The sequence below is a fragment of the Rhododendron vialii genome, chromosome 9a (genome assembly GCF_030253575.1).
Source record: "Rhododendron vialii isolate Sample 1 chromosome 9a, ASM3025357v1".
NCBI lineage: Eukaryota > Viridiplantae > Streptophyta > Magnoliopsida > Ericales > Ericaceae > Rhododendron > Rhododendron vialii.
In genome coordinates, this window is record NC_080565.1 from 27,201,159 (window position 1) to 27,227,488 (window position 26,330).

The 26,330-nt window shown below is 40.0% G+C and overlaps 2 protein-coding genes across 2 annotated transcripts; one reads left to right on the plus strand and one right to left on the minus strand.

Moving 5' to 3' along the window:
- Positions 1-297: 297 nt before the first annotated feature.
- Positions 298-3,431, minus strand: LOC131302099 (receptor protein kinase-like protein ZAR1). Its single transcript, XM_058328721.1, has 2 exons — positions 1,683-3,431; positions 298-1,340 (listed from the first exon to the last, which is right to left on the minus strand). Exons 1-2 carry the CDS (start codon positions 3,163-3,165, stop codon positions 664-666), a joined length of 2,160 nt encoding a protein of 719 aa, XP_058184704.1. The 5' UTR covers positions 3,166-3,431; the 3' UTR covers positions 298-663.
- Positions 3,432-11,564: 8,133 nt separating this feature from the next.
- LOC131302100 (uncharacterized) lies at positions 11,565-25,735 on the plus strand. The gene is made up of 12 exons (XM_058328722.1): positions 11,565-11,813; positions 11,889-11,987; positions 12,089-12,173; positions 13,185-13,254; positions 22,138-22,198; positions 22,312-22,365; positions 23,805-23,961; positions 24,047-24,143; positions 24,653-24,762; positions 24,968-25,074; positions 25,257-25,367; positions 25,460-25,735. The coding sequence occupies exons 1-12, from the start codon at positions 11,724-11,726 to the stop codon at positions 25,574-25,576; spliced, it is 1,158 nt and encodes a 385-aa protein (XP_058184705.1). The 5' UTR covers positions 11,565-11,723; the 3' UTR covers positions 25,577-25,735.
- Positions 25,736-26,330: the final 595 nt, after the last annotated feature.

The window sequence follows — 26,330 nt, forward strand, 5'->3', positions numbered from 1 at the left end:
AGTTGTAATCATATCCTTGGTCCCCATAACCTTGCCATCCTTCTATGGATATGAATCTTTCTTGAATTGAACTAAGATAAATTGAGCTTTTAGCACTTGATCAATTACCACAAGAACAGCATCACAGTTTTATATAATTGACATCTCTAAAGCAAATTAGTCCAGGGGATACATGGGACCATGGTCCCCACCAAAAACTGCCATAGCCATCTATGGATAGCTTTCACAAGTTTAATAGTCTAAATATATCAGCCCCCAATTTGTTTATTTCCTAGCTAACAAGGCTAAGCACAGGCATGGAAAACAACAAAACCATCAAATCAGTTTAAACAGAAACAACAAACAGACAAATGGCCTACAAATAAGAGCAAGAAGAAGAAGACATTCTTCTTGAAATGCACCAATACAAACCCAGTTCCCAACAAAAAAAGAAAACTTAACTTAGACTTTCTACAATGAGAAAAGAGAATCCTAAGCAAATGAAATAGTACTCAACATCTTCCCTCACATCATCTCCCCCGGCATCGCCCGTGGTCGTGTCTCTGCTGAAATTTCTGATTGATCGATCTTTTTTAAGCCCTCCGGTCGTGTTTCTGCTGAAATTTCTGATTGGATCGACTTTTTAAGCCCTCTAATCAATCGACGATATTTCTCGGCTAGAAGCTATTCAATGCTCGACACAGCGAGTCTTTCCAAGGCATCAGAGATATGCCTCATTGAGGGTCTCCTTTCAGGGCTGCTCTGTATGCACGCCATTGCGATCTTCAAAACCGCGATGATTTCCTCTTCCTTGTCCGCGTCATCCGCCAAGAAGGGGTCTAAAACATCCCCAAGAGGTTTTTTCTCCTCGATGCACAGCTGAATCCAGTTGACAAGGCCCATTTCCGATGTGCCCACTTCGACTACGGGCGTTCTCCCAGTAATCATTTCTAGTAAGATCACCCCGTACGAGTAAACATCCCATTTCTGTGACGGTTTCACCACTTTTAGTGCCTCAGGGGCTTGATAGTAGGATCCCATGTTTGCAACCGAACTGAATGCCGTGACTTCTGATGAGACGTTGCTTTTTTGCCTTTGATGTGGTTTCTCAGAAGATGCCATTCGACTGGATTGTAGGGTTGGGGACCCACCCGCTATATTAGCAAGGCGCCCAAGTCCGAAGTCGGAGATTTTGGGCTCCATATTTGGTCCAAGCAGTATATTGCTCGGCTTCAGGTCTCCGTGGACATATTTTTTGGGACTGTACTCGTGCAGATACACCAAACCTTTTGCCACTCCTTTCATTATTTTCAGACGGACAAACCATGGAAGTGGTGTAAAGGATGTCATTCCAGCTCTCCCTGTCAAATAAACACCCGAGTAGATCAAATAAACAAAACTACAAAAGCATTACACAGGTCACCAAAAGTACAATGCAAAAACCATAAGATCTCTTATGCACTCAATTATGACAAGGATAACGATATTAAAGTAACCCTTTACTAAAGGATTTTCGCAAAGAATGGCCTTTTGTGCCGCAGTCCTTTCATTTGAAGTGAAACTACCAACATTGCAGGTTGTAATTTCAGAAATGTCAGCGATACATCATTTGGAAGAAGTTTTCAGCACAAAACTCGATCCATAAGGAGTACTAAGAAACAATAAAAACAAAACTTTGGGAGAGAAGGTTTGGTGAAGCTAACCATGAATTGCAGTTGCAAGGTTTCCATTAGGTATAAAATCATAGATCAGCAGCTTCTCATCGACAGACCAGTAATAGGCTCTAAGAGTAACGATATTAGGATGCCTTAGCTTCCCAATCGCTTCCACTTCGGTCTGAAATTCTTTAAACCGCTGAGAACCGCCTTCTCCCAATCTTCTAACAGCCAATGTAAGCCCATCTTCAAGCACAACTTTATAAACAATCCCAATACCGCTCTTTCCCAGGACAAAAGCTGATGCTTTCAGAAGCTCATCGAGATCAAAAGCCAACTGTGCATCCAACGGTACCAGATCATATTGCTCCACATTTTCTGATAAAGTCTCCGATTCATCCTTCCTGAAGCACAAACACTCTCTCCTTCCTTTCCCTCCACCCTTCTCAAAACCATAACCGTTTTCACCATTTCTCTTGCTACACGGGCAAACTCGTGAATAGCAGTACGAGAACAGCAGCCCAATCAGACAAATTCCAACTACATCACCTACAACAATGACGATTACAGCAGTTTTACTAAGCCCACTTCCGCTACCGCTTTTTCCATCATTATCACTGGTATTCTGGGGCGGGTAATTACTTGGCAAGAAAGGGTACGAGGAAGGCGAATTCGCACCAGGTGTATCGGGTGAACATGGATTTTTCAAAGGAGGGCCACAAAGACCTTGATTTCCTATGAAAGCAGTTGGTCCTCGGTTCATAAGAGCACCGGTTTGGGGTATGCGTCCACTTAGATTGTTATACGTAAGATCAATGTAGACTTTCTCAGGAAGGTCACCAAGGCTAGCTGGGATTGAACCACTAAACGAATTGTGGGACAAATCAACAGTTCCTTGAAGATTAGACAAATTTCCCATGTCATTTGGGATCGGACCGCTGAATTTATTGAAAGAAAGGTCCAGGTTTTCAAGGGAAACCAAACTAGCCCCAAACCCATCAGGCAGAGAACCAGTGAAGTTGTTCTGACTGAGATAAAGGGTTCTCAATCTCTTGCACTGAATCAAAGTTGTGGGTAACGACCCATTGAAGGAATTTTGGGACAAATCCAAGTTCTGGAGGTATTGGAGGTTCCCAATCTGAGGAGGGATAGACCCAGATAAGGAATTTCCATAAAGGACCAAACTTTGCAGGCCTAGAACTCCAAATAACTCAACAGGTAATGTTCCAAAGAACTCATTGTTCCTTAAATTAACATGCCTAAGTTCAGAGAGAGATCCAAGAGAAGAAGAAAGAAACCCAGAGAGTTTCTTCTTTGGGATGCTAACAGAAACAACTCTTTGATCTTTGCATGTCACCCCATTCCAAGAACAAGGGTTTTCATCAGAGTAGTTCCAGTTGTTCAAAGACCCTCCTGGGTCTCCTTTAATGGACTGTTTAAATGATAAAAGAGCAAATCCTTCGCCATTCAAGGAACACACTAGAGGTTGAGCGTTGGAGAGAACTAAAATTAACAAAACTAAAGCTAACATCTCCCAGAAGATAGAAAAATGTAACGGTCAAGTGCTTACCTTTCCTCAGTCATACAACCAAGTGATGCAGAGAGAGGTAAGAGGAGCAGCGGAGTTGCAGAGAGAGAGAGAGAGAGAGAGAGTGTATGAAAGCTTTGACAGTAATGGGAGAGAGGAAAGTGTTGAAGAAAGGTAAAGTGGGTTTCAGCCAAGCAACAAGACCTTGGGAAAATAGAATGTTACCATTAAAAATTAGAAAGAGATGGGGAAAGACTAGAAAAGAGGAAAAAGCAAGTAGGAAAGAGAATCTATTACAATGGTGTATTTTTTTTACAAGGAGGTGTTCGGTCCAGTTTATACATATTTTAATTAATTAATTTGAAAATTATAAATTCACCGTTTACCAGCAGAGGTTTCATTTGACGCCGGAGTAAATATTCTGTATAGGCCAACCCCCAGTGCAATTTTTTTCACCTTTCTTAAAAAAGGGTGAACATTATCATCCTTCTTATTGATTGAAATGGTGTGAATTCTACCCGTGCAATATATTTTTTGGTAAACATGACATCACTTTGTTGTGGGATCCACACCATTTTTTAACCAATAAAAAGGAATGTAATATTTACCCCATTAAATGGAGGGTGAATAGAACTCAACTCCAACGACCCCCGGTACATCCACTTCAATTTTTTTGGAAATTTATCGTGAGATTATCATCTAACGGTTATAGATAAAAGAGCAGGAAAAGTCACCACATCCGAGGGTGAGGAGTGTTTTTATGGAGTTGAACCGTTAAGGGGACGTGATATGATGATTATGGGTCTTAATATTAAAGTTCATTAGAGAATAGGACTGTTTGACTGTTGATCATCACCCCACATGCTAACTTTGACCTCTAAACGGCTGCAGGATTCTAATATTTGGGAAGCAAATGTACGTGCACTGAAAGGTCTGTAACAGATGTATTTTCTACTCTTCAATATCAAGATTTTTTTTTTATAATCGGTTTGTCCCGAGCATTTCGTGAACATTGACTAATTTCAGGACATTAAAATTAATACTATCAAACAAACCATCCAGTGGCCTGAAAGTAAAGAATGTTTGAAGTCCGTGATTCAATATCAAGATTAAAATTATCACCACGAATATGAGATATCCCAATATTATGTAACCAACATTACAACTAAAGGGGTTTCGAAAAAAATTTGAGAGTCGGTCACCTCTCGTTCCTCAAGTTGGGTCTGTATCAACAATTATAGTGCAGAGAGAATCAACTACAATAGTGTAGAGAAAATGGATTGAAAATCATCAGATTTTCTCAACGTATGGTTATATTCTAGCACTTTTAGCCACCACACAAAATCCAGGATTCACATTCTTAGTCGTGAATTCTCTATTATTTTGCAATTGTTGTGCATTCATATATATCCTCTCAAATCCCACTTTGGGTTTGGAGGTCTTCTTATGGACCCTCGTGCTCTTCTTCGGCAAATTTTTGGTGACCGGTGACATTCATTTTATAAAAGTCTTCGAGAACATCAATTATGATGGAAAATATCATGTTGGCAGGGCTGGGATAGGCCATGCTTGAGGACCACCCAACAATTTTCCTGAAACGACTTCTATTTGTTAGGGCCCAGTGAAACGGCCACCGTGTGATTGTCCAACCATATGTGTGTAAACAGAAAGTTGGGGATGTGTCTGCCATGCCTGTGACTATGTGAGCTGTGTGGCCTCTCTGAAAGTGTGGGCCTGAAAATTATATATCGAGATAGTATCTAATGGGAAAAATCATTCAATCCTTTCGGGACACCGCCACGTAATGTCTTGTCTCAAGTCTCTTTTTAACCACACACTTCTGCAGGACCCAAGACCGAGTATGAAAGCCCCACAACAATGTGCGATGGGAAGAGGCTTGTGGCATGCGATTCCCTAAGGATACTGAATAATAATCTCTCATAATATATAATGGGGAAGGAAACGATAAAGTTTGGCGATAGTTTGACATGTGAACCATCAACAGATCGAGTAGCCCCACGTTGTTGCTTTGGGGTTGGACTCTTTACCTATATATATATACAGGGGAAAAAAGAGGAATGGGATTCCTTTTTCCATCTCAGAAAAATGGATACAAAACAAGATCAGAATCCACTGTGGGTGGTAGCCTGAGGTGGTGGCTAGCTACAAGAGTCTGGCCCTTACGAAATTCTTCAAAATACCTTGCGCTCTCGTTCTCAAAAAATTCTCACGTTGCACCTGCGCTTTTGATCCCCGCTCTTGCGAATTTTAGTACTATAATAACATGTGATTCAAAGATATTTTCACGTTCGCGCTTCCGCTTATAACATACGAATTATCATTGTCATATTTTTTAATTTGGAGAGGAGCCCCACCTCCAGCCATGAGAGATGACCAGCATATAGTAACAAAGTGCAAAGCCACATGGCCCACATCTAAGCTAGCTAGACGACGGTGGAAACAAAGTTTGTTCATGGAGGAGCCAACCATCTTTGCCTTTGTTTTTTTCTTTTACATTTATTTCATAGCTTCTTTCTTTTGTCCTTTTTTATGCTTTCTGCCAAAGAATCACTAAATTCATTTATTTTGGACGGTTTAGATTTGTTCTCTCTCTCCCCTCACCCAACCACTCTCTCCTCTTTTTGTCTCTCTAAAATCCGGATTGTTCAAAACATGTATGAACAGCTAGAATTGTCGACGGAGTATCACGTACCACATGTGTGGTACTTGCTGGAACCCAAAAACTTCTCCAAGACTTGGCATGAATAGGACGATAAAAAGTTGGACTTCGGAGTCCAAACTTTGGTTTTCTCAAGACTTTGGTTTCAGCGCGATTAGAGGCATGCAGTAGAAGGACCCATTGCAATTAAATTTCTAACTTGGAATAATAAACCTCCGTGCATCACGGAGAATATCTTCAGTCATTTGACTCAAATGTTTGATAAATGAAACAGATTTCTTTTACCAATCGTGGAATCGAAATGTACATTTGACCGAGTTCTGAAAACGAATTTCTTTACGCTAGTAGGCACCATGTAAATCCTATGCATTCAACTAGTGTTTTTGCCTCATTAATTACAACTAACACTAACGACTTTCACCGGGAAAAAAAAAAAATCCAAGCATTAGTATTCCGCTGGAGAAGTTTAATCCTTCACGAATCCACTGGAGTTTAGGTGAGCGAATAATACTAAATCCATCAGCACATAAAAAAGGAGAAGAATATGGTACATACAAAAAAATGTATTAGCGTGCACACACAAAAGCGTAACCAACAAAAAAAATGTGTAACTATTGTGAGGTGTACCATACACCCTTATTCAAAACTTCAACCCCAAAAAATACGTAATTTATACCATAAAAATGCATAACTAGCGAATCAGAAAATATGTGTACGATCTCTACTAAAAACACCACCCGTAACAGGCACCAAATTTATGAGTATCATTCTCCAAAACTATTACCATATACTTTTCAGATATACCCCTTTCGTAACTAACCAAAAACATGCGTAACATGTGCCAAATTACGCGTAGCATTTAATATAACAAAATACTACATAACATTCTACTGTACACCCTTGCTTTCTGCACAGGAAAAAAACCCATGTAATTATTGAACTTCAAAGTACGCGTTTGATTAATCAAGGCCTTATCAAGATTCTCTACTGTATGCAAAATGCAGAACAAAGGGAAAAGGTGGAAGCCAGCCAATCAGTGCAGTTATTGTAGGAAAGTCTCAGAAGTGAAAATCAGTGATTGATCATGGCTTAATTAATTGAGGAGTTCCTTGCACAGTACATGCATGTAGATAAAGCTAGCATATCTCTATCCTGATTCCTGAAGGACAGTGTTACGATACGTGGGTAGGGTTTAGTTCTGGAAGCCGACAAATTTTTGGGTGCCGAGTAGGTAACCACGTGGCGGTACTTGTTTACCCGCCCGGCTCCTGTAAGCCTATACACTTCTTGTTAGTACTCCATATAAACAGATTGGTCCCTCACTAGTTCCCTATACAGTTTGTTTATGTACTTGGTCATAGACTCATAGGTATGTGGTAGAGTAGTGTATAAAATAGAGTTCTACTCTATTTATCTAGGCCACCGTTGGTTCCTTGGGATAATCGGGGATTGTGGATAAGAAGAGTATCTCAAAGGATGATGTATACCATCATACTATCTTGTTTGATGGAATTGGATTCCCATTGTTGTAATATTTGGTTTTTGGAAAAATCTATAATACACACATCTTAAATTTGTGTACCATATGTCATATTTTATGATTTATTCATAATATTTTAAAGTGTTTCGCAACTTTTGTTCTAAAATTCATAATCTTTCAGCAATACGATTCGTAATATTTTCATTATGATTCATAATATTTTGGTGCATCTTGTAACTTTTATATTAAAAAATCATAATTTTTTAGCAATACAATTCATAATATTTTCTTTATAATTCATAATATTTTGAGGGTGCATATGATACATACCTAAATAAGTGGTGCGTATTGTAATATTTTCCGAATAATCTATTCTTCTTGCAGCATTGAAGTATATGGTTGAGCCAAAGAAAAGAAATACAGTTAATAGTTTTAAGTATGAGTGGTGCTAGTACCACACCCATTTTCACACCCAAACACACACCCACCACTCACATGAGTGGTGGGTCCCACACACACTACACACTCTAGTGTGTGTATGGGGGTATTACATGAGGTGACGAAGGAAGTACGAAATTGACATGAGCAGCTTACATGTTAAAAAATATGTCGTGTTTCTTATTTAATGCAAATATAGTCATCGACAGTTTATTTGTCATTTACAACATGTGAGATTGGATAAATCGTCACCTGTTTGGATAAATTGTTGGTAAGACCGTTGTGTTCTCCATTTCATTTATGTAACTTGAAAAGGATAAAGTATAATAGCATAAGACCATATATTAGATGTGAAATAGATCGAGCTATAGTGAGGTAAAGTAAACTAACAAAATTATATGCAAAAAACCAAGGGAAACAGCCTCTTCTTATTGAATCCTAATTAGGTGCCGTTCCACTTTCTTTTTCAACTTTCTTTAATTTTTTCAAAAAAAAAAGTAATTTCAAGCTCAAATATAATAAAAAAATAAAAAATAAAATTTTAATTTTTTTTGCACCGTTAGAGATCTATCAAACAAGATCCATATTGGTAGAAAAATTATTTGCGTAAACACATAATTTTTTAGCTTAAAATTACCTTCATTTTCTAAAAGTTCTTTTTTTACAAAACTGGAACACTGATGCAGCGCAGTCTCCTTTTACGAAACTATTTGCAAGAAGAGATTACGAACTTGCTTATGTTAAAGATTCTCTCTTTAAAACATAAACACAAATATGTATGAACTAGAGACTCTCTCTTTGTACACACGATAATGAGAAACTCTCAATTTTTCTTTAATTCAAAAAAAACTCCATTTTAATGTCACCCTATAACTTATTTTATACTAAAAACTTAAGACCGAAAAGGAATCAACAAAATAGGAAGCTGAATCCTGGTGAATCGCTACTTGAATATTACCAAAATCAAAAGATTTGATCTCAAATCTCAATACTAGATAATAAAAGAAAACTTGCCAAAACAAATGGCACTCAAAGCGGAATGTTCAGAAATAATTAATAACCAAAATAATAAAATTAAATATCTATTTCTTAAATAATAAACAATTTTCATTCTGCATCATTCTCCCCGTCTTGAAGAAACTCGTCCTCGAGTTTATACAGTTGAATACGCCGAACCTTGTCTGTATCAAGCTTGTACCTCAAATTAATTTTTTCGAACCAAAACTGTAAAGAAGAGTCTTGAAAAATAAAAGCAAAATTGTTTGTCACAACTTGCTCTAAGTACGCAATCAAAATATTCTTCTTCACGACGGATTCAGTATATTCCCAAAAAAAATCTTCAAATTGATTACCCCAACCAATCTCACCACTTTCAAGCATGGTAACAACTTTTTTTCCCAATATTTTCTGATTTTTTTTCTTTTGTAATATTCTCCACCGATTCTTCATAAAAAATTGGCGGTTTACTCCAATCCACAACTGGATCTGGAATAATATTTGATGTGAATGACCATTCAATGGTAGCTTCATTCACCATTGTCCTCCTCCTCGTCTGATGATTACCAACCAAAGGTTTGGAGATAGAAACATCATCCGACATCTTCTCCTCTTTCGGAAACCGAGGTTGAACCGGACGACGGCGAGGCTAGTTTGCAACTTCTAAAGCCTCAAGACGTTGCACAACCGTCTCAAGTTCCGCTTTTAGCCATTGAAACCCTTCCTCCATTCGAGCATCTCAAACAACTTCATCTCGCTCATAGACTTCATTAACATACGCTGTATGACCTCCTCTTCCACCTCGACTTCCAGCACATCCTCCGCCCATAGTCAGGATTGGAACGAGAGCTCTGATACCAACTGATGCAGCGCAGCCTCCTTTTACAAAACTATTTGCAAGAAGAGATCACGAATTTGCTTATGTTAAAGATTCTCTCTTTGAAACATAAACACAAATATGTATGAACTAGAGGTACTACCTCTTTGAACACACGATAATGAGAAACTCTAAATTTTTCTTTAATTCAAAAAACAACTCCATTTTAATGTCACCCTACAACTTATTTTATACTAAAAACTTAAGACCGAAAAGGAATCAACAAAACAGGAAGCTGAATCCTGATGAATTGCTACTTGAATATTACCAAAATCAAAAGATTTGATCTCAAATCTCAATACTAGATAATAAAAGAAAACTTGCCAAAACAAATGGCACTCAAAGCAGAATATTTAGAAATAATTAATAACCAAAATAATAAAATTAAATATCTAAACGTTACCTCAAAAATAGTAGCTCAAACGTAGATGTAGATAGAGTGCATTTTGTCACATACCGGTTAATACCACTAATCTACAAATTACCCACCCCACAATGTTGGACTTGAGGGATGTTACAACTGTTGCTAGTAGTAACATTTTGTTTTTCTGTTTGGCCAAGCCTAACTAAGAGTTTTTTTTTTTTTTTTTATCCCCTAAATTATTCACATTTTTTCTATTTAGTTCTTTAACTATCAATTTGATAATTTTTTCCCATCAACTATCATACCATTACCTTCTTAGTCCAATAGATAACGGAAATTAGAAATTTAGACGGAAAATGTCACGTAAGGCCCTATTTGGGACTCTGTAAAACAGATACTTGATTATGAGAGTCTTAGAGATAAAGATTTATGACCCTTTAAGATAAAATGATCAGAAAAATAAGATATCGATTTAAACTGATTAAAAATTTGAGTACTTAATTTTTTGACAAGGTTCATATATTAGAATTTTACATGTCATTTTATAGAGACTAACACATACTACATTTTTTTTTAAAAAAAAGATAGAGTTCTTTATATATAATTTAGACTGTTTATATATTAAAAATATGGTTAAAAATTAAGCGCTATAATTTTCAATCCGTGTGAACCGGTGTAAAGATCTTATTCTTTTGATCATTTTATGCTAAAAGGTTATAATTAATTTTTCTTTCTAGAGCTCTCATAATTAAGTATTTGCTCTATAGGGTCCTAAATTAAAAACAGATATTTAATTATGATAACCCTAGAGATAAAAATTAATCACGACTCTTTAGAATAATATGATCAGAAAAATAAGATATTCGTACCGTTCCAAACGGATTGAAAATCCGAGCACTTAATTTTTTTAGATGGTTTATATATACTAAAAAATATGGTTACAAAACTAAGTATTCTAATTTTTAATCTGTTGAAACCGGTGCAAAGGTCTTATTTTTCTTTTTCTGATCATTTTATTTTAAATGGTCATAATTAATTTTTATCTCTAAGACTCTCATAATCAAGTATCTGCTCTACAGGGTCTTAAAAAGGCCTTACATGACATTTTCTGTCCAAATTCCTAACCTCCGTTATCTATTGGACTAAGTAGGTAACGGTATAGTAGTTAAGGGGATAAAATTGTCAAATTGATAATTTAGGAACTAAGTAGAAAAAATGTGCATAGTTTGGGGGATAAAAAAACAAAAAAACTCCCTAACTAATCAGTAAAGCTACAGGTACAGCAGATTGTGTACAGCAGCCGCGCCTAAATTTTGAAGCAAAGTTGGATGATTTGTAAACACCATTCCGATATCGGATTGAGATGATTTTTTACAGGGGACCCTAAACGAAGTATTTTGAACAAAATGAGCGACTCCAATCATTTTTGCGGAGTCCAAGACGGGCGCAAAAGCGATCTGTGCGTGGCTGCTGTACACAACCTGCTGTACTTGTAGCAGCGTTCCTAACTAATGCATAGTCTTCCTAACCGAGGGAGAATACTAGTATTTCCAGATAATAGAAGGATCCCAGTGCGATTTCGGAGGATCAGAAGGGTTATCAGAGCAATTCACCCTTGGAAGGGAAACAAACAACACTCAGCGGCTCAGCCAATCGAGGGCATACAACGACGCCGTCACGGTGAAGAAGAGACTCCGATCGTGTCCTCCGATCGTCGTCGACACTCATGACGGACGGATGCATCCGAGCTCTTGTAGAAGCCATACACTCAAGTCCTACCCAGGCTGTCCTCCATCTCTCCGGCGGAGCTTCTCAGGTCTCTCTCTCTCTCTACATGTAAACACGCCACTGCATACTTACATATTTAATGAGCAAATGAAATTCAAAGCAGGCGCTAGGTATGCTGATGTCCGTTCCTGGAGCTTCGAACACGGTTCTCGAATGTCTTATTCCGTACTCCAGAATGTCGATGATCCAACTACTCGGCAAGGTTACCTTTTCTATTGATCAATTTGAGACGTCGATTCGTTGATTAATGTTCTCATTAATACCTAATTTTGGGGTATGTGCTTTTTTATTTTATTTTTGTAGGTTCCTAATCAATTTGTCAGTCGTCAAACCGCTGAGGAAATGGCGCTAGTCGCTTACAATCGCGCTCTCAAGATCTCTAAACCAGGTCCATCTCGTATTTTTTACTTTGGATTAGTCGTTTGTTTCGTTCGCGTCGCAAATTTACACTGATATTTTGTGTCTAAGATTGGAAAGACTAGTTGTGTTTGGCCAATTCATTCAGAGACTAAATTTTTTACACCACCGGTGTAAACATTTGTTTCCTCCAAATCAATTATATTGCGCCACATCGCCATGTTTTATTGATTGGGACCACTGTTTTGCAACGTGGCGCAATGTAATTGATTTGGAGGAAACAAATGTTTTCACCGGCGGTGTAAAGAATTTATTCTCATTCATTATTGGATCATAGATTTCCCATTTCCACATTTTCCGCTATATATATTCTACGCATTGTTATCTAAACACTTTGCCCACTACTAGCCCCGTCCCTGTTCTCTTGAGAGAAAAATGTCCAAAAATCTGTAATCTGCAATCGAAATCCGAAATCCAGAATCTAGAAAATAATTGGCTCCCGACTCCCTTAACATAATCAGTTAAATTTGTTTTTGTGAAGCCTGATTAGAACTAGACTACAAGTTTTAAAAGCCCACACCTTTTGAATCCAACTAAGGCTAAGGGTGAATCCAACTAAGGCTAAGGGTAAAGCTACGACGCTCAATCGTAGGGATGCATTCATAATAGTGGGAGATAGGTTAATTAATGAGACTTCTAGGAAATCTTGGCTGGAAAACTTTTTGCTCTACGATCAAGGCCACTCTGCGAGCTGAACTGTCGGATTTTTTTGGTAAGGTCTTCGTCCGACCTCAATCATCTAAGTATTTGCATTGCACAATGTGCATCTTCATTTTCTATGGTTAAACTTGAACACTTCTAGGAGGCGGCAGGCCTTCAGAGATCTTGATGTTTGTGACATAGTTACCACTAAGATGTCCAAGCTGTCTAATTAGTAATTACCTTGTAGCTGAAAACATTAAGTTAGAAAGTAACACACATTTACGTGTGCTGCTATCACTAATCAGGTTCTAAAATTTGTTTTTTATGATGATTCTAATAGGTTCCCCAGTTCTAGGTGTTGGTTTTACTGGTTCTTTGGCTACCTCACGCCCAAAACTCGGAGACCACAGGTATTGTTATTCTTTTTTTGCTAAGTATTGTTAGTCATTCTCTTTTTCTTTTTTTTTTTGCTAGGTATTGTTAATCATTCTGCTCATGTGAAGCTATAGATTATTTCAGAAGTAGTTATTTTCCGTCCAATTCATAATGTCATTTCCTCCGTTCCCTAAATTGATAGCATGACAGCCTGTCTGCCGGTTCCATATACTTGGAATTCCTTTTTATGTGTCATTGATGTCATTGCTATATATGGATGTAGTACAGTGTCAAAACTTTGGTTGCAGGGAAATCCAAGAAACTTTAGTTTTTTTGGTGCCACTGCATGAATTGTTAAATTGACTTGGGGGATTAATCAAGTTATGCATTCCTTGGTTATTTTAGTGAAGAATTTATGTGGGTTCTGCTTGCTTTCATTATGTGGCTTCAAGTATTAGTGTGTTTTTTCAGAAACCTCTTATACTTAAATCCTTAATTTTGTCAACATTGTTTAATTCATTTTGGTGAACCCTTGCTCTAGGCATTGAAGGCAATTTCTGCATAACCATGGCAAGTCTACGTCCACTTTACTTTTCTGTCATTGAATCCAACATTGTGGCTCTAATTTTTCTTCTAGTTTTCAAGGTTCAATCATTTCCATGTCTGATGGCATTATCTACCTTAACCTTTGAGCTATTGATGATTTACTGGATGCTAAGGAAGGATCTTGGATATTTATTTGGATTTGGGAGATGGCGGGTCCTTCAGTCTGCTACACTGTCTAACACTTGAAGGCAGATTATGTAGCTTGTAGAGAGGCTTTGAACCCTAGAGACTATAGCTTTCCTGTAATGAGTGCTTTGTGTGCTTCTCATTTGGATGCTTTACTTCCCTAAAAAAAAATTGGGTTCTTTTGCGTCAATCAGACTAGCCATTATAAGAGTTCATTCGATAGTGTACTTTTTCCTAGGCCCTGGGCTAGTGTAAGATTCTGGCATGGGCGCTGTTGGCCTTAGAATGAATGTATGCTATAATTTAATACCCCTTTTTAAATGTTTTTTTTTTTTTGATAAGTAAATAATTATATAGATGAAGGCATTAAGGGAATGCCGCCCGTATACAAATAGGCCACGAGACAAAAAAGCCTTATACACTTCCAAGAGAAAAGAAAAGCTCAAACCAATCTAAAAATTGGTGAAGAGAAGGATCACATTCTCTCTTGTCCCAACTAAACAAACTATTCACCAAAAAACTTTTGATTCTATATAAAGGTTTTTCCACCCCATCAAAGCATCTTGAATTTCTTTCTCGCCAAATGATCCACATTAGACAAAGAGGGATCAAAACCAAACTTGCTTCCGCCTCTTTCCAACTTTTGCAACTCTCCAAGCGATTAAGAGTTTCATCACACTTCTCGACATGACCCATTGCATAGCAAACCAAGAAAGAACCATAGTCCAAAGCTCCCAAGCCAGCGGGCAGTGAATGAGGAGATGATCAACCGACTCCGCATCTCTTTTGCACGTACAACACCAATTGACAATGATTCTTCGCATTCGGATCAAATTATCAATGGTAAGAGTCTTGCCTTGAGCCGCACACCAAACAAAAAAACTCACCTTTAAAGGCGACTTCGTCTTCCAGATTGCTTTCCAAGGAAAAGAAGTACCCCTTCCAAAAAAAGATTCATAATAGGATTTCACCCGAAAGGAGCCATTTTTGCATAAATTCTACCGAATTTAATCCTCTCCTCCTCTTAGTCTTTGGAGACCATACACTCTAGAAAGCAACGCCATCAAAGCCTCTTCCTCCTACTCATTCACATCCCTTCGCAAACGGATGTCCCAAATTGTAGCTCCTTCATGAAAATGGAGATACTCGGAAACATTAACATCTGTGTCGCTAGCCAAACTAAAAATACTCGGGAACTCTTCCCACAAGGTCACTTCCCCACACCACACATGCTCCCAAAACTTTACCCTTCTCCCATCACCAACCAAAAAATGGGTGTTCTTTACGAAGGCATCCCACCCATTCATAATCCCCTTCCACAATGACACCCCATAAGGCAATCTCACACCCAAAGACGACCAATCTCCCCATACGGAACCATATTTCGCAGCAACTACTTTCCTCCACCATCGCTCCATTTCACTCGCAAATGTCCAAAGCCATTTGCCCAACAAAGCGTGATTGAAAAACTTTAAGCGCCTCACACCCAAACTTCCCTCTCTAATGGGAGCACAAACTATATCCCAGTCAACGAGGTGACATTTGACCTCATCCCTCACGCCGTTCCATAGAAAGTCTCTTTGAATCTTTTCTAACCTCATTGCCACCGAAACCGGAATGGTAAACAATGACATAAAATAAGTGGGCAGTTTTGAAAGGGAGCTTTTAATCAAAGTAACTTTACCTCTTTTTGTCATATCTTGGCGTTTCCAACCTGCCATTCTCTTCTCAAATCTTTCTACAACCGAATCCCACACAGACTTAGATTTGAAAGATGATCCCAAAGGCAAACCAAGATACACCGATGGGAGAGACGCCAACCTACAACCCAAAATCTGAACAAGAGCACCAATATCCTCAACCACCCCAATCAGAATCATTTCTGACTTTCCCAAGTTCACCTTAAGGCCGTACACAGCCTCAAAGGACAAAAGAACACATCTGAGATGGCCCATTTTTTTTGCCTCCGCATTGCAAAACACGAGCGTGTCATTGGCATAAAGAATATGAGAGACCATCAACCCCTCACCGTCTGCACTCCCAACTTCAACACCTTTCAAGAATCCCCCTAGAATTACTTTCCGAATCATCATACTTAGCACCTCCATGACCAAAATGGTCATGGAAAGGAGGGAGGAAAGGGGATCGCCTTGACGCAATCCTCTAGAAGTCTAAAAGAAAACGGCTGGAAAACTGTTCACCAAGACTGACATGCTAACAGATGAGATGCAAAATTTTATCCCTTTCCTCCACCGCTCTCCAAACCTCATCCATTGCATAATATAGATCAAAAAGTCCCAGTTAACATGATCATAAGCCTTCTCAATATCCAACTTACACATGATACCAGGAATTCCGCTCTTTAATCTCGAATCCACACACTCATTAGCAACTAGAGATGCATCAAGAATTTGCCTACCTTCAACAAAAGCATTTTGGGCTTCGCACATAACCTTCCCTACCGTCTTCTTCAAATGAATTGCCATCACTTTAGCCAACAACTTATATGCTCCCCCAAGTAAACTGATAGATCTAAAGTCCTTGATGTCCTCCGCGCCTCCTATTTTTGGAATCAAGGCCACAAAAGACGCGTTCAAACTCTTTTCAAACTCTCCAAACCTCCAAAAATAATGGAACATGCCCATCACTTCCCCTCTCACCACTCCCCAACAATGTTGAAAAAAGGCTAAAGACATACCATCTGGACCGGGCGCTTTATCTCCATTCAACGATTTAAGAGCAAGAAGAACTTCTGATTCCTCAAACGGTCTCTCTAACCAATGAACCTCCTCCCTCGAAATAGATTCGAACTCCAAATTATCAACTCGAGGCCGATACACTCCCTCCTCCTTGAACAAACTGGCGTAGAAGTTAGCAATACCTGTTCTTACCTCTTCTTCCTCCTCCAGAATACTATTGTCAATCCTGATCTTTCCAATAAAGTTCTTTCTCCTATTACAATTGGCCATTCTGTGAAAAAATCGAGTATTTTTGTCTCCCTCTTTTAACCACAAGTTTCTAGATTTATGTCTCCAACTAATTTCTTCAAACTTTGCAATTGTTCCAAACTCATCTTTTGCCTTGGCTCTCAGAACCTTCTCTTCCTCCCTTAAATCCCGAACTTGCTCCTCCATATCCAAACGACAAATCTCATCAACCACCTTAGCCTTTTGAACAGCCAATTTCCCAAAGACCTCGGTATTCCATATTCGCAAATCCTTTTTTAACAATCTGAGCTTCTTAGCTAAGACAAAGCTTGGCTTCCCCACTACCTCATAACTATTCCACCATTCGCCCACTCTTTCCAAGAAGCCCTCGGGCAACAACCACATATTCTCGAACCGAAAAGGGGTCCTTCCACGACAAATCCCTCCACTGTCTAATAAAATTGGGACATGATCTGAGGTAGGTCTTGGAAGCGCAGGCTGAATCAGCTCCGGGCAAAGCTCCTCCCAAGATGAAGAGATCGAGCATCGATCAATGCGAGACATACATTTATCATCCAGATTCCCGGACCACGTGAATCTAGTACCATTTAGAGGCGGATCTACAAGCTCCAAATCATTGATAAAATCTGAGAATCTCCTCATGTTACGCGAAATAGAATTACATCCCATTCTTTCATGCGGGAACCGAGCTACATTGAAATCTCCCCCCACACACCACGGAACGCCTAATGAAATGCTACCGCTAAAAGCTCTTCCCACAAATCCACCCTATGGCCATTAACCACTGGCCCATAAACTCCTGTGATAGCCCATTCAATATCACCCTCCACTGTATTGAACAAACAGGACACTGAAAAAACACCATACTCCACATCAATTCTCTCCACCACTCTAGTATCCCACATCAACAAAATCCCCCCTGCTGCCCCACACGCATCTAGATGGATCCACTCTACCCAACGGCTCCCCCAAATCTCCTTAATTTTCTCCCTCGAACCCTCCTTTAACTTAGTTTCTTGAAGACAGACCACATCTGCCTTCCATTCCTGAAGAAGAGATTTAATGACCATCCTCTTCTCCCTAGCATTCAATCCTCTCACATTCCAACTAAGGATTTTAATCTTCATAGAAAGATACAAGATTAACTCCTTCCACCCCTACGCTACCTCCCTCTCCCACCTTCTTGCGACCTCATAGTTAATAGAATTCTGTAACCTTTTTAATTCTCTAACTCCTTTGCTTACAGTGCTCTTCCCTTTTTAACTTCTGATGCTGCCCCCTTTCTTCCATTTTTCTTCAATTTCCGAGAATAACTGCATCGTTCTATCTTCAAAACCATCAAAAGAAACACTCAAGAATTTACTGAAGCCATTAATTCTCTTTAGAACCCATTTAGAGACTTCCGCTTGAGACATTCCAAGTACCAGATTATCTCCCTCCTTCAATGCTCGTTCAGGCTCCTTTACCGCCAACGGATTGGGCAACCCCTTACTCATTGTCAGCCAGTCATCAACTAAATCATGCACCCACCCCAAATGATTAACTCCTCCTCATTTGCAACATCCCACGCCAAAACTTCCCTCCGATTCAAACCGGAAAAAGGAACTATTTCCAGCCCCACAAAGCTCGCACTCCCCCCTCTACATCAAAAAAACAACCCCTAGACACCCTGCCCAAACCCAAATCACCCCCCTTGAATAAACACCTCCATCACCGCAAGAATCTCCCACATCACCCACCTTATCCTCGCTACCCACCAGAAAATTCTCCACCAAAACAGACCCATCCAACACTGAAAACCCACTGATTGACGAACAAGAGCCCTTTTCGTCCAAAAAGGAAAAAGAAGAGGGTGGAGAAGGAGAAGAGCGTTCAGAAATCATACACACCTCACTGCAGTCCACTGCCGCCTAAGAAAATCCTCCATTGTCAACTTCTTTAGCGACGTCGAGAGAAAGATTGGACGAAGAGGAAAACCGTGGTCTTTCATCGTTGCACAAACCAGAAAAATTCCTCTCTGAATCTGGCATTCCTTTATGATTTGGACCCCCACCTGGATCCCCTCTCAAAACCCACTTCTTATTTTTAATCTCTACCAATTTGGTCTGGACTGGTCTTTTAAATAGAAAGGCCCACTTAGAATCAGGCCCATTCTTTTTACTGATATGGGCTGATTTGAACCCTCCAACAGCTCCACTTTTGAAGCCCACTTTCACCTTAGCCTTAGGGCCACTCATACCAAGTCTAGGCCCATACCCACCACCATTATGCAATTCAAAATTAGAATGTTGTCCTGGTCCGTACCAACCCCCACGCTGAACTCCACTCGCAACACTCGCGTAACCTCCACGTGTCTTCTCCGTCCTTCCTCCCACCATAGCACTGCCTTCTGATCTTTTAACAACCACCTCCATACCACCATTAACAACCCCCAAACCAGGTTGAAACAAACTTTCGAACCCTTCTCAATCCACAGAGGTACTTCGAACAACCTGTAGTGGGCCGAAATATCCAAAGGTTCAAAAGGGTCATAGGGGTGATATCACTCTGGATTCATCGTTCAGTTGTCTCAGTTCGTCTGTTGGTCAGAACATATTTTTACATTTGACATCACATGTTTTCTGGACAATAGACGGGCCATTGAGCGTCTTGCTGAGCTTGCTAAGTATAGCCAGACGATTGATACTAACTTTGCTTGGGAAATATTCCCATCGCTCGGTGAAGTCCTTTTTACTCAGTAAACTTTCCATTGCTCGGTGGAAGCTGTTTACGCTCGGTTGGACTTTAAGCATCTGGTAATGTGTTTGCTCGGAATAGTGTTAAGCACCGTCTTTGTGGAATCTTCTAGAAGCTTCTGATAATATGTGGGTTGTCTTTTCTGATAACCGAGGTGACATCTCTGATTGATGTGACTTGTCTGACATTAACAAAACGCGGCTCTGCAATCTCCAAGAAGCGACGTTCATTAAATGCTCCTGACATGTTACGTCATCCGAACGTGACAAAGCACGTGGGTTGCAAAATCAGACTGTGCAACACTCTACCTCTTTGCCTATAAATAGAAGAGTGCCCCTTCTAGGGCAAGGATCAGATCTTTTCTCTCAACTACTCTCATCTCTCCCCTAGCAAATTTCTTACAAAACTTCTTTCTCTTCCACTTACTGACTTGTTCGTCGGAGCTTCTTCCCGGAAGAACACCCCCCGGTTCTACAGGTACACAAGATCAGCTCAGTACTTCCGCAATCCATAAAAGAGAGAAGAAGGTTCAAGAAGATCACAGTGAAATCAGTCCCTCACACAACCAGCCCCCCAAAGTAATCTTTACCGTCACCGGAATAGAATCTGGTGACGCCCGAATAGCAATCCTAGCCCAACGCATATGTGTTCGTTGTTTCGTTTCATTGTCCACAAACAGAAATCCCTTGCAATAGTCGCCAATTGCTCGGAACACTTCAAAATCCCAGAGCTGTAATGGTAGCCCTAGAATTTTCACCCACACCTCTGAGCTATCATCCCTCTTTTTGACACAACATTCGACAGGAGACCACCACTCTTCTTCCTACAAAACACCAACTCCCCTTCAAGACCCGTTGAGCTTCCTCCATCGACGGCAACATGAATAAAAAGGAACGGCCTCCCACATCCGAAACCTGAACCCCCGCAGTCACCTTCCAAGATTTATGGGCCCACCGTTGAAATTCCATGGCCGACGGCAACACCAGAGCCCCTTTCTCCATTCTACCCACCAAACACCTCCCAAGAAAACTCTCAATTTTTTGCGTAGAACCCACCCTCACATCTACATCACAGCCCCTCTGTTTTCTTCCATTCTCCACCGCCATCGTATTCTCTGGCCAGCCACCAATTTTCGCAACATTCAAGAAGGATTTGCCATCGACTATCCCTCCTGACCGCCTCCATTCACAGAATGCCCAAAACTTCCTCGAGATATCCACCCATTAGGGCTGTCCATCGGGCGGGTTTGGTCGGGTTCGGGTCGGGTTGGACCCGACCCTACTTTAGTCAGATTGTGTGAATAGCCACCCGAGCCCGACCGAAACACATGTCAGGTTCCAACCGAACCAAGTTCTGATTGGTTCGGGTCGGGTTGTTCAAAATCACAAACACAGTCACAAAATCACAAACACAATCACAGATCTACCCAATCACAACCTCAGATCAGATCACAATCACGATTCAGAGCATAATATTACAACTCACGATTCACAATCACAGATCTACACCTTTTTCCTGAAAATCATATTTTCAATTCCAAAATTACAGTGGCCGAGAGGCGGAGAAAGAGGTGGCGGCCGGCGGAGGAGGAATCGGGCGGGGTGGACGGCTGGGAACGACTGCGGCGAGGACGAGGTGGAGCTGCCGCCATAGCCGTTGAGGACGAAGACGACGACTGAGGAGTGAGGGTGGATTGTGGCCCGTGGGAGAAGGAGAAGTGGAGGTCTGGAGGAGTGAAGTAGCGTCGAACAAATGGAGTGGGATTTGGGAAATTAGGGGTTTTTTCTGCTTTTATACAAAATTAGTCGGTCGGATTGGGTCACCCGAGATTTTATATGGTACACCCGACACCCGATCGACAGTTTAAAAAATCCGACCTTACAGACTCGAACCCGACCGAACAGGCTAATCAGAACCGTCCATGGGGTCTATTTTCAGGTCCGGTCGGGTTTGTGGACAGCCCTACCACCCACCCTCTGCTTCCACTCAACTCCGGCACAAACACCTGCCACACCCTCCCGTCGTCTCTTACTTCCACCTTCAGAAGAAAACCCTTTTCCGTAACGAGTCGACGCACCTGTACTTTCCTGGCGAAACCCCCATAGCTGCGCACGAGGTCCTTATCATACCCAGAGGATGCATCCTCAAGGTTTAAGCACAGCCATAGCAGTTCTATTTCGGTGACCCTCAACTCTCTACGAACCCCCAATCCTCGTTCCACTACCCCAAATCTCAAATGATTTCCTTCCCCGTCATCCATCAGTTCCAGGGATTTGGAGCCTACCTGAACCAGTGATTTCCGACGCCTATCTAGGAACATGATATGTCTTCAGTACAACTGCTTTGATCTCAGCTGCTATAAACATGATATAAAATAGTCCCAAAAAGAAGATAAGTATAATCAAGTCGCAGTCAACCCCTTTTTAAATGTTCTGGACTTAGTTTAGAAAATTTGATTTCATATATTTTGTGTATGAATATTCAGGCTTGTTTCATGTGTAGGTTTCACTTGTCAACAAGAACATCAAACCGGCTTTGGATATCTACAGTTACTTTGGCAAAGGTATGACCGTATGAGTGGGATTTTACTTGTTTTCTACTTTTCTGGAACTCCGATTTTTTTATTTATTTAGGGTGGAAGTATTCAGCTATATTCTTTGTAATGAATTAATTCAGGGTTTGCGAAATCGAGAGCAAGAAGAAAGGGTTTCAAGTCATGTTTTACTTAAGGTGGGTGATCCATGGGGAATGAATGCTTCTATATACATTGAAATGCTTGTTCAAAGACAAATTTGTTCATGATAGTGTGATACCGCTATGAAGATTACGCTCTTTAACATCTGAAATACATACCTGTTCTAATTTCGGGAAACTTCTAGACTACATGGCTTGTGGTCTTTGAAATTGTGTACATACAAGGAAGGCTTACTTTGATATGCAGAATCATATGGGAAACCCTCATTCCAATCCTATCTGGATCTCAGAATAAGAAACTTTGCATGTATACTAATTCATCGTCAATGTCTTCGGCAAAGCAACATTTATCGTAAAATTCAATGTGGGACAAACACATGGACATGTTTTTGTAGTTTGCTAGAAGTTTCCCTTCTAGTGTTTTCAATCTCATCTGCTAGTGTGGGTTTAGTCTTTATAGTGTGCTACTCAAAATGGAAATCAACCTGGCGGTCAGACCATTGAAGTTATTTGATGATTTCTTAATTCCGTGATTAGCCTGCATAGTAATTAAAGTGAATCGAATCACCCTTGGATATAGGCACAGAAAATCCATCAGTGTTAGGCTTGTTCTAATGATCAATCATATTTCAAGAATCACTGAAAGTATTTCATTCTTTTTATAGGGCCTAGTAGTCCCAGATTTAGGTGTGACTTGTGAGTGTGTTGTACACTAATGAGTTCCTATCCATGGTACACACTGGAGGTTGAAGCTTAGTATAACTACACAGATACTGCTGTGGTTGGCACAGCAAGAATGCAAACTGGCAGACATATGATTTCATTCAACTGCTGTTTTCATTTTGTACTTAATTGTGTTCAGCATATCATATATGAGAATAGCAGTGATCTTTGAAACTTACAGTATTTTCTCTCCGAAAAATTGTCCTAGATGATCGGTACCACTTTAATTCAGAATGCAGCGAGTAAGTAGGATTATTTAAGTTGGATGCAAGTCGGTGGTTGAACTGCAGTTGTCATTGATCAAGGGGGAAATCCAAAAGGAACTCAAGTTTTTGGTACGACCCCAAACATCTGATATGGTACCAATTTAGTAAGTGGGGGCTTTCTTTAACAGATTTGGTTTTGAGGACATTTACTATGCATAGCTGCAACAAATAGGCTTATAAGTTATAAGAACCCAAGAGTTTATTCTGAGGTGAGTGAATGTGATTACCTAGTGAAAGTTAGTGTCTGGGCAGCATTGGTAATTGCAAGTTATCAGGTTATAATACCATAAGCAAATTCAACTCGTCAGTTCATAACGTTGGTAACCATTTCTCTTATCTGTACTTGTAAAAAGTTTTAGTTGGTTGAGTAGTTTGATTTGTGATGGAGCTTCTTTTTTATCATACTTGGCCATTAATACCTTAACTTGTTGGGGCTTGTTTAACCACCCCCACCACACCACCCCCCCCCCCCCCCCACTGTTATAGGCCATTGCAGATGCTTGCAAAGTTCCAGAAACATTCGTTTCAGAATTGACTGAAGATGAAGTTCCCGACGAATGTGAAGAGCACTTTGATGAAAATCAAGAATTAGAGCAACTTCTAAGTGGGAAAATATGCTTTAAGGTTTATCCCTTTTCAACCGGTAGGGTTTTACCATTGTGTTGGATCTACCTTCAAGTGACACTTTGTTTTTTGTTTATCTTCTTTATGAAGAAAATGTTTTGCAGGGATGCCTACTTCTGATACGGAAAGGAAGATAATTTTATCTGGTTCATTTAATCCTTTGCACGAGGGTCATGTCAAGCTTTTGGAAGTTGCTGCTAGGTACACACATCTCTTCCTGGAAACTTATGGTTTTGACATGCTTGTCCCCGTAGTTGTCAAATGGGATGAACTTTTGTAGGAATTTACTTTTTCCAAATTGTGAATCCAGTTGAATTATGAGTCGTGAAGATAAGGACATACTTTCTAATTCACATGGACAAATATATTAGTCATTTCCAGTTGAATTTGTCATTTCAGTTTCAGGTTTTCACCACATCAGGAGACAATTATATTTGGGAACCATGATAATGTGGAAAGAACTTTTTGTTTTTCTAGATATAGAGGGATGGGTATGAAGGAAACAGCAGGGAGAGGTCTTTATAGGTGACGAGAAAATGTCTTTCAGACATATTTCACTTTTTCAAAATTTTCATCCTCTAACGAGGTCTTTGAAGTAATTTCTGAGATGCCAAACTCCTACTTTTGTTGTTTAAGGCGCCCATCTTGTATCCTACAACACCCTAAGAAAGCGTGTGTGGTCCTTCTCATGCACACTTTTCATTATGCAGCATTTTTGGAGATGGTTATCCCTGCTTTGAGTTATCAGCAGTAAATGCAGACAAACCTCCATTGACAGTCTCTCAAATCAAAGATCGTGTCGAGCAATTTGAAAAAATTGGTGAGACTGATTAATGTTACTTTGTGCAATTTCGTGTTTTGATGCTTTTTGCAAGCCAGTTGGACCTTTCGAGTAGGATTATTACAATTGGATAGTTGTACTACTTGAGTTCAGATAATTTGGTGTACGGAACTGTTGCCTGATGATTATCTTTGTGCGGTCAAAAAATGAACTGAGCTAATGGATGGTAACGTCAAAAATGCAGGGAAGACGGTGATTATTTCTAATCAGCCATACTTTTATAAGAAAGCAGAACTTTTTCCTGGCAGTGCTTTTGTGATTGGTGCGTGCACAGTAGTGAGGCTAATCAATGTAAGCAATACTGCATACCCGTAAATATGTTTGACCTGGCTTTACTTCACAGAATGTGTAACGTTTGTCTTTCTCTTTTTCCTTTCTTGGCCACTGACGTCTCTTCTAGGCATGGTCCTATAGTTACAATTGTAAATGTTACATGTTGAAGTATGGCATATGATTCTTTCATTGCTTACCAGCCGAAGTATTATGGTGGGGATTATGAGAAAATGGTGGAGACACTTGCTGGATGTAAAAGAGCAGGAACTGTCTTCCTTGTGGGTGGTCGAATTATCGATGGGGTTTTTAAGGTCTGTTTACATACCAGAAGCTTTCTTTTTTGTTAGTGTTACTGTATATTTGTGGAACTGAACAGTTCCATCATCATATGGCAATTGCACAGGTGCTTGAAGATTTTGAAATTCCAGAGGAGTTGAGAGACATGTTTATCCCAATACCGCCAGAGAGATTCCGCATTGATATCTCATCGACTGAAATAAGGAAAAATAAAGGAATATAAATTGCAAGATACTGTGGTTGTTACTTGAATTGTGGACGAAAACTCTATTTGTAACTTTACAAAAATTTGAAACTGAGTACATTACTAAGAGATACAAAGAAAAGTAATCCCTCGATTATGTATTTGGTTTGTATTCAAATACAAGAACAAAGTTTGGAAGTGCATTTGTTCTGCTCTGCACCTTTGGATTGCTTTCGGGTGTTGTAAAAACTTGTGGTGGAGACTGAGTGTTGAGCTTTGACTTCAGCCACCGCAGGCTGCACCGCACCCGGTGGCACATGTAGCACCACCGGTGTGGGTTGCGGGGGCTTTGTCTTTGGATATCCCATCTGCACAAGGGAATATGATAATTGCTACGATGAGGGAGAAGGTGAGTAGAGCCACCCATAAGATGAGAACTGCACTGCTTTGATCTTCAGCTCCACCGCCACCACCGCCATCATTCCATCTTGCCATTTTCCTCTCTCTCTCTCTCTCTCTCTCTCTCTCTCTCTCTCTCTCTGTATGAGTTTGGCTGGAATGAGGATTCCCGCAGGTTTCTTATCCTCTGTGTATTTGACTTAATTGGTGGACCGCTTTTCCTCTACTAGTCTGGCAGCCAATAGAGACTAAGACAGTCCTTTCCAAATTGAGAGTCCGGGGTCAACGGAAATCAATACGAATTTTTGGTACTGATGCGTCTACGTATCTCTCTATCGTTCTCTCGTTTTGAGAAAGTACTTTTTTTTGCTGGTTCATATTCAAATTAGACCAG

Coding starts and splice junctions, on each gene's coding strand:
- LOC131302100 (XM_058328722.1), top strand. CDS start 11,724: ATGACGGACGGATGCATCCGAGCTCTTGTAGAAGCCATACACTCAAGT. Junction 11,814..11,888: donor TCTCCGGCGGAGCTTCTCAG/GTCTCTCTCTCT, acceptor AATTCAAAGCAG/GCGCTAGGTATGCTGATGTC. Junction 25,075..25,256: donor CAGTAGTGAGGCTAATCAAT/GTAAGCAATACT, acceptor ATTGCTTACCAG/CCGAAGTATTATGGTGGGGA.
- LOC131302099 (XM_058328721.1), bottom strand. CDS start 3,165: ATGTTAGCTTTAGTTTTGTTAATTTTAGTTCTCTCCAACGCTCAACCT. Junction 1,341..1,682: donor CCTTGCAACTGCAATTCATG/GTTAGCTTCACC, acceptor TTTATTTGACAG/GGAGAGCTGGAATGACATCC.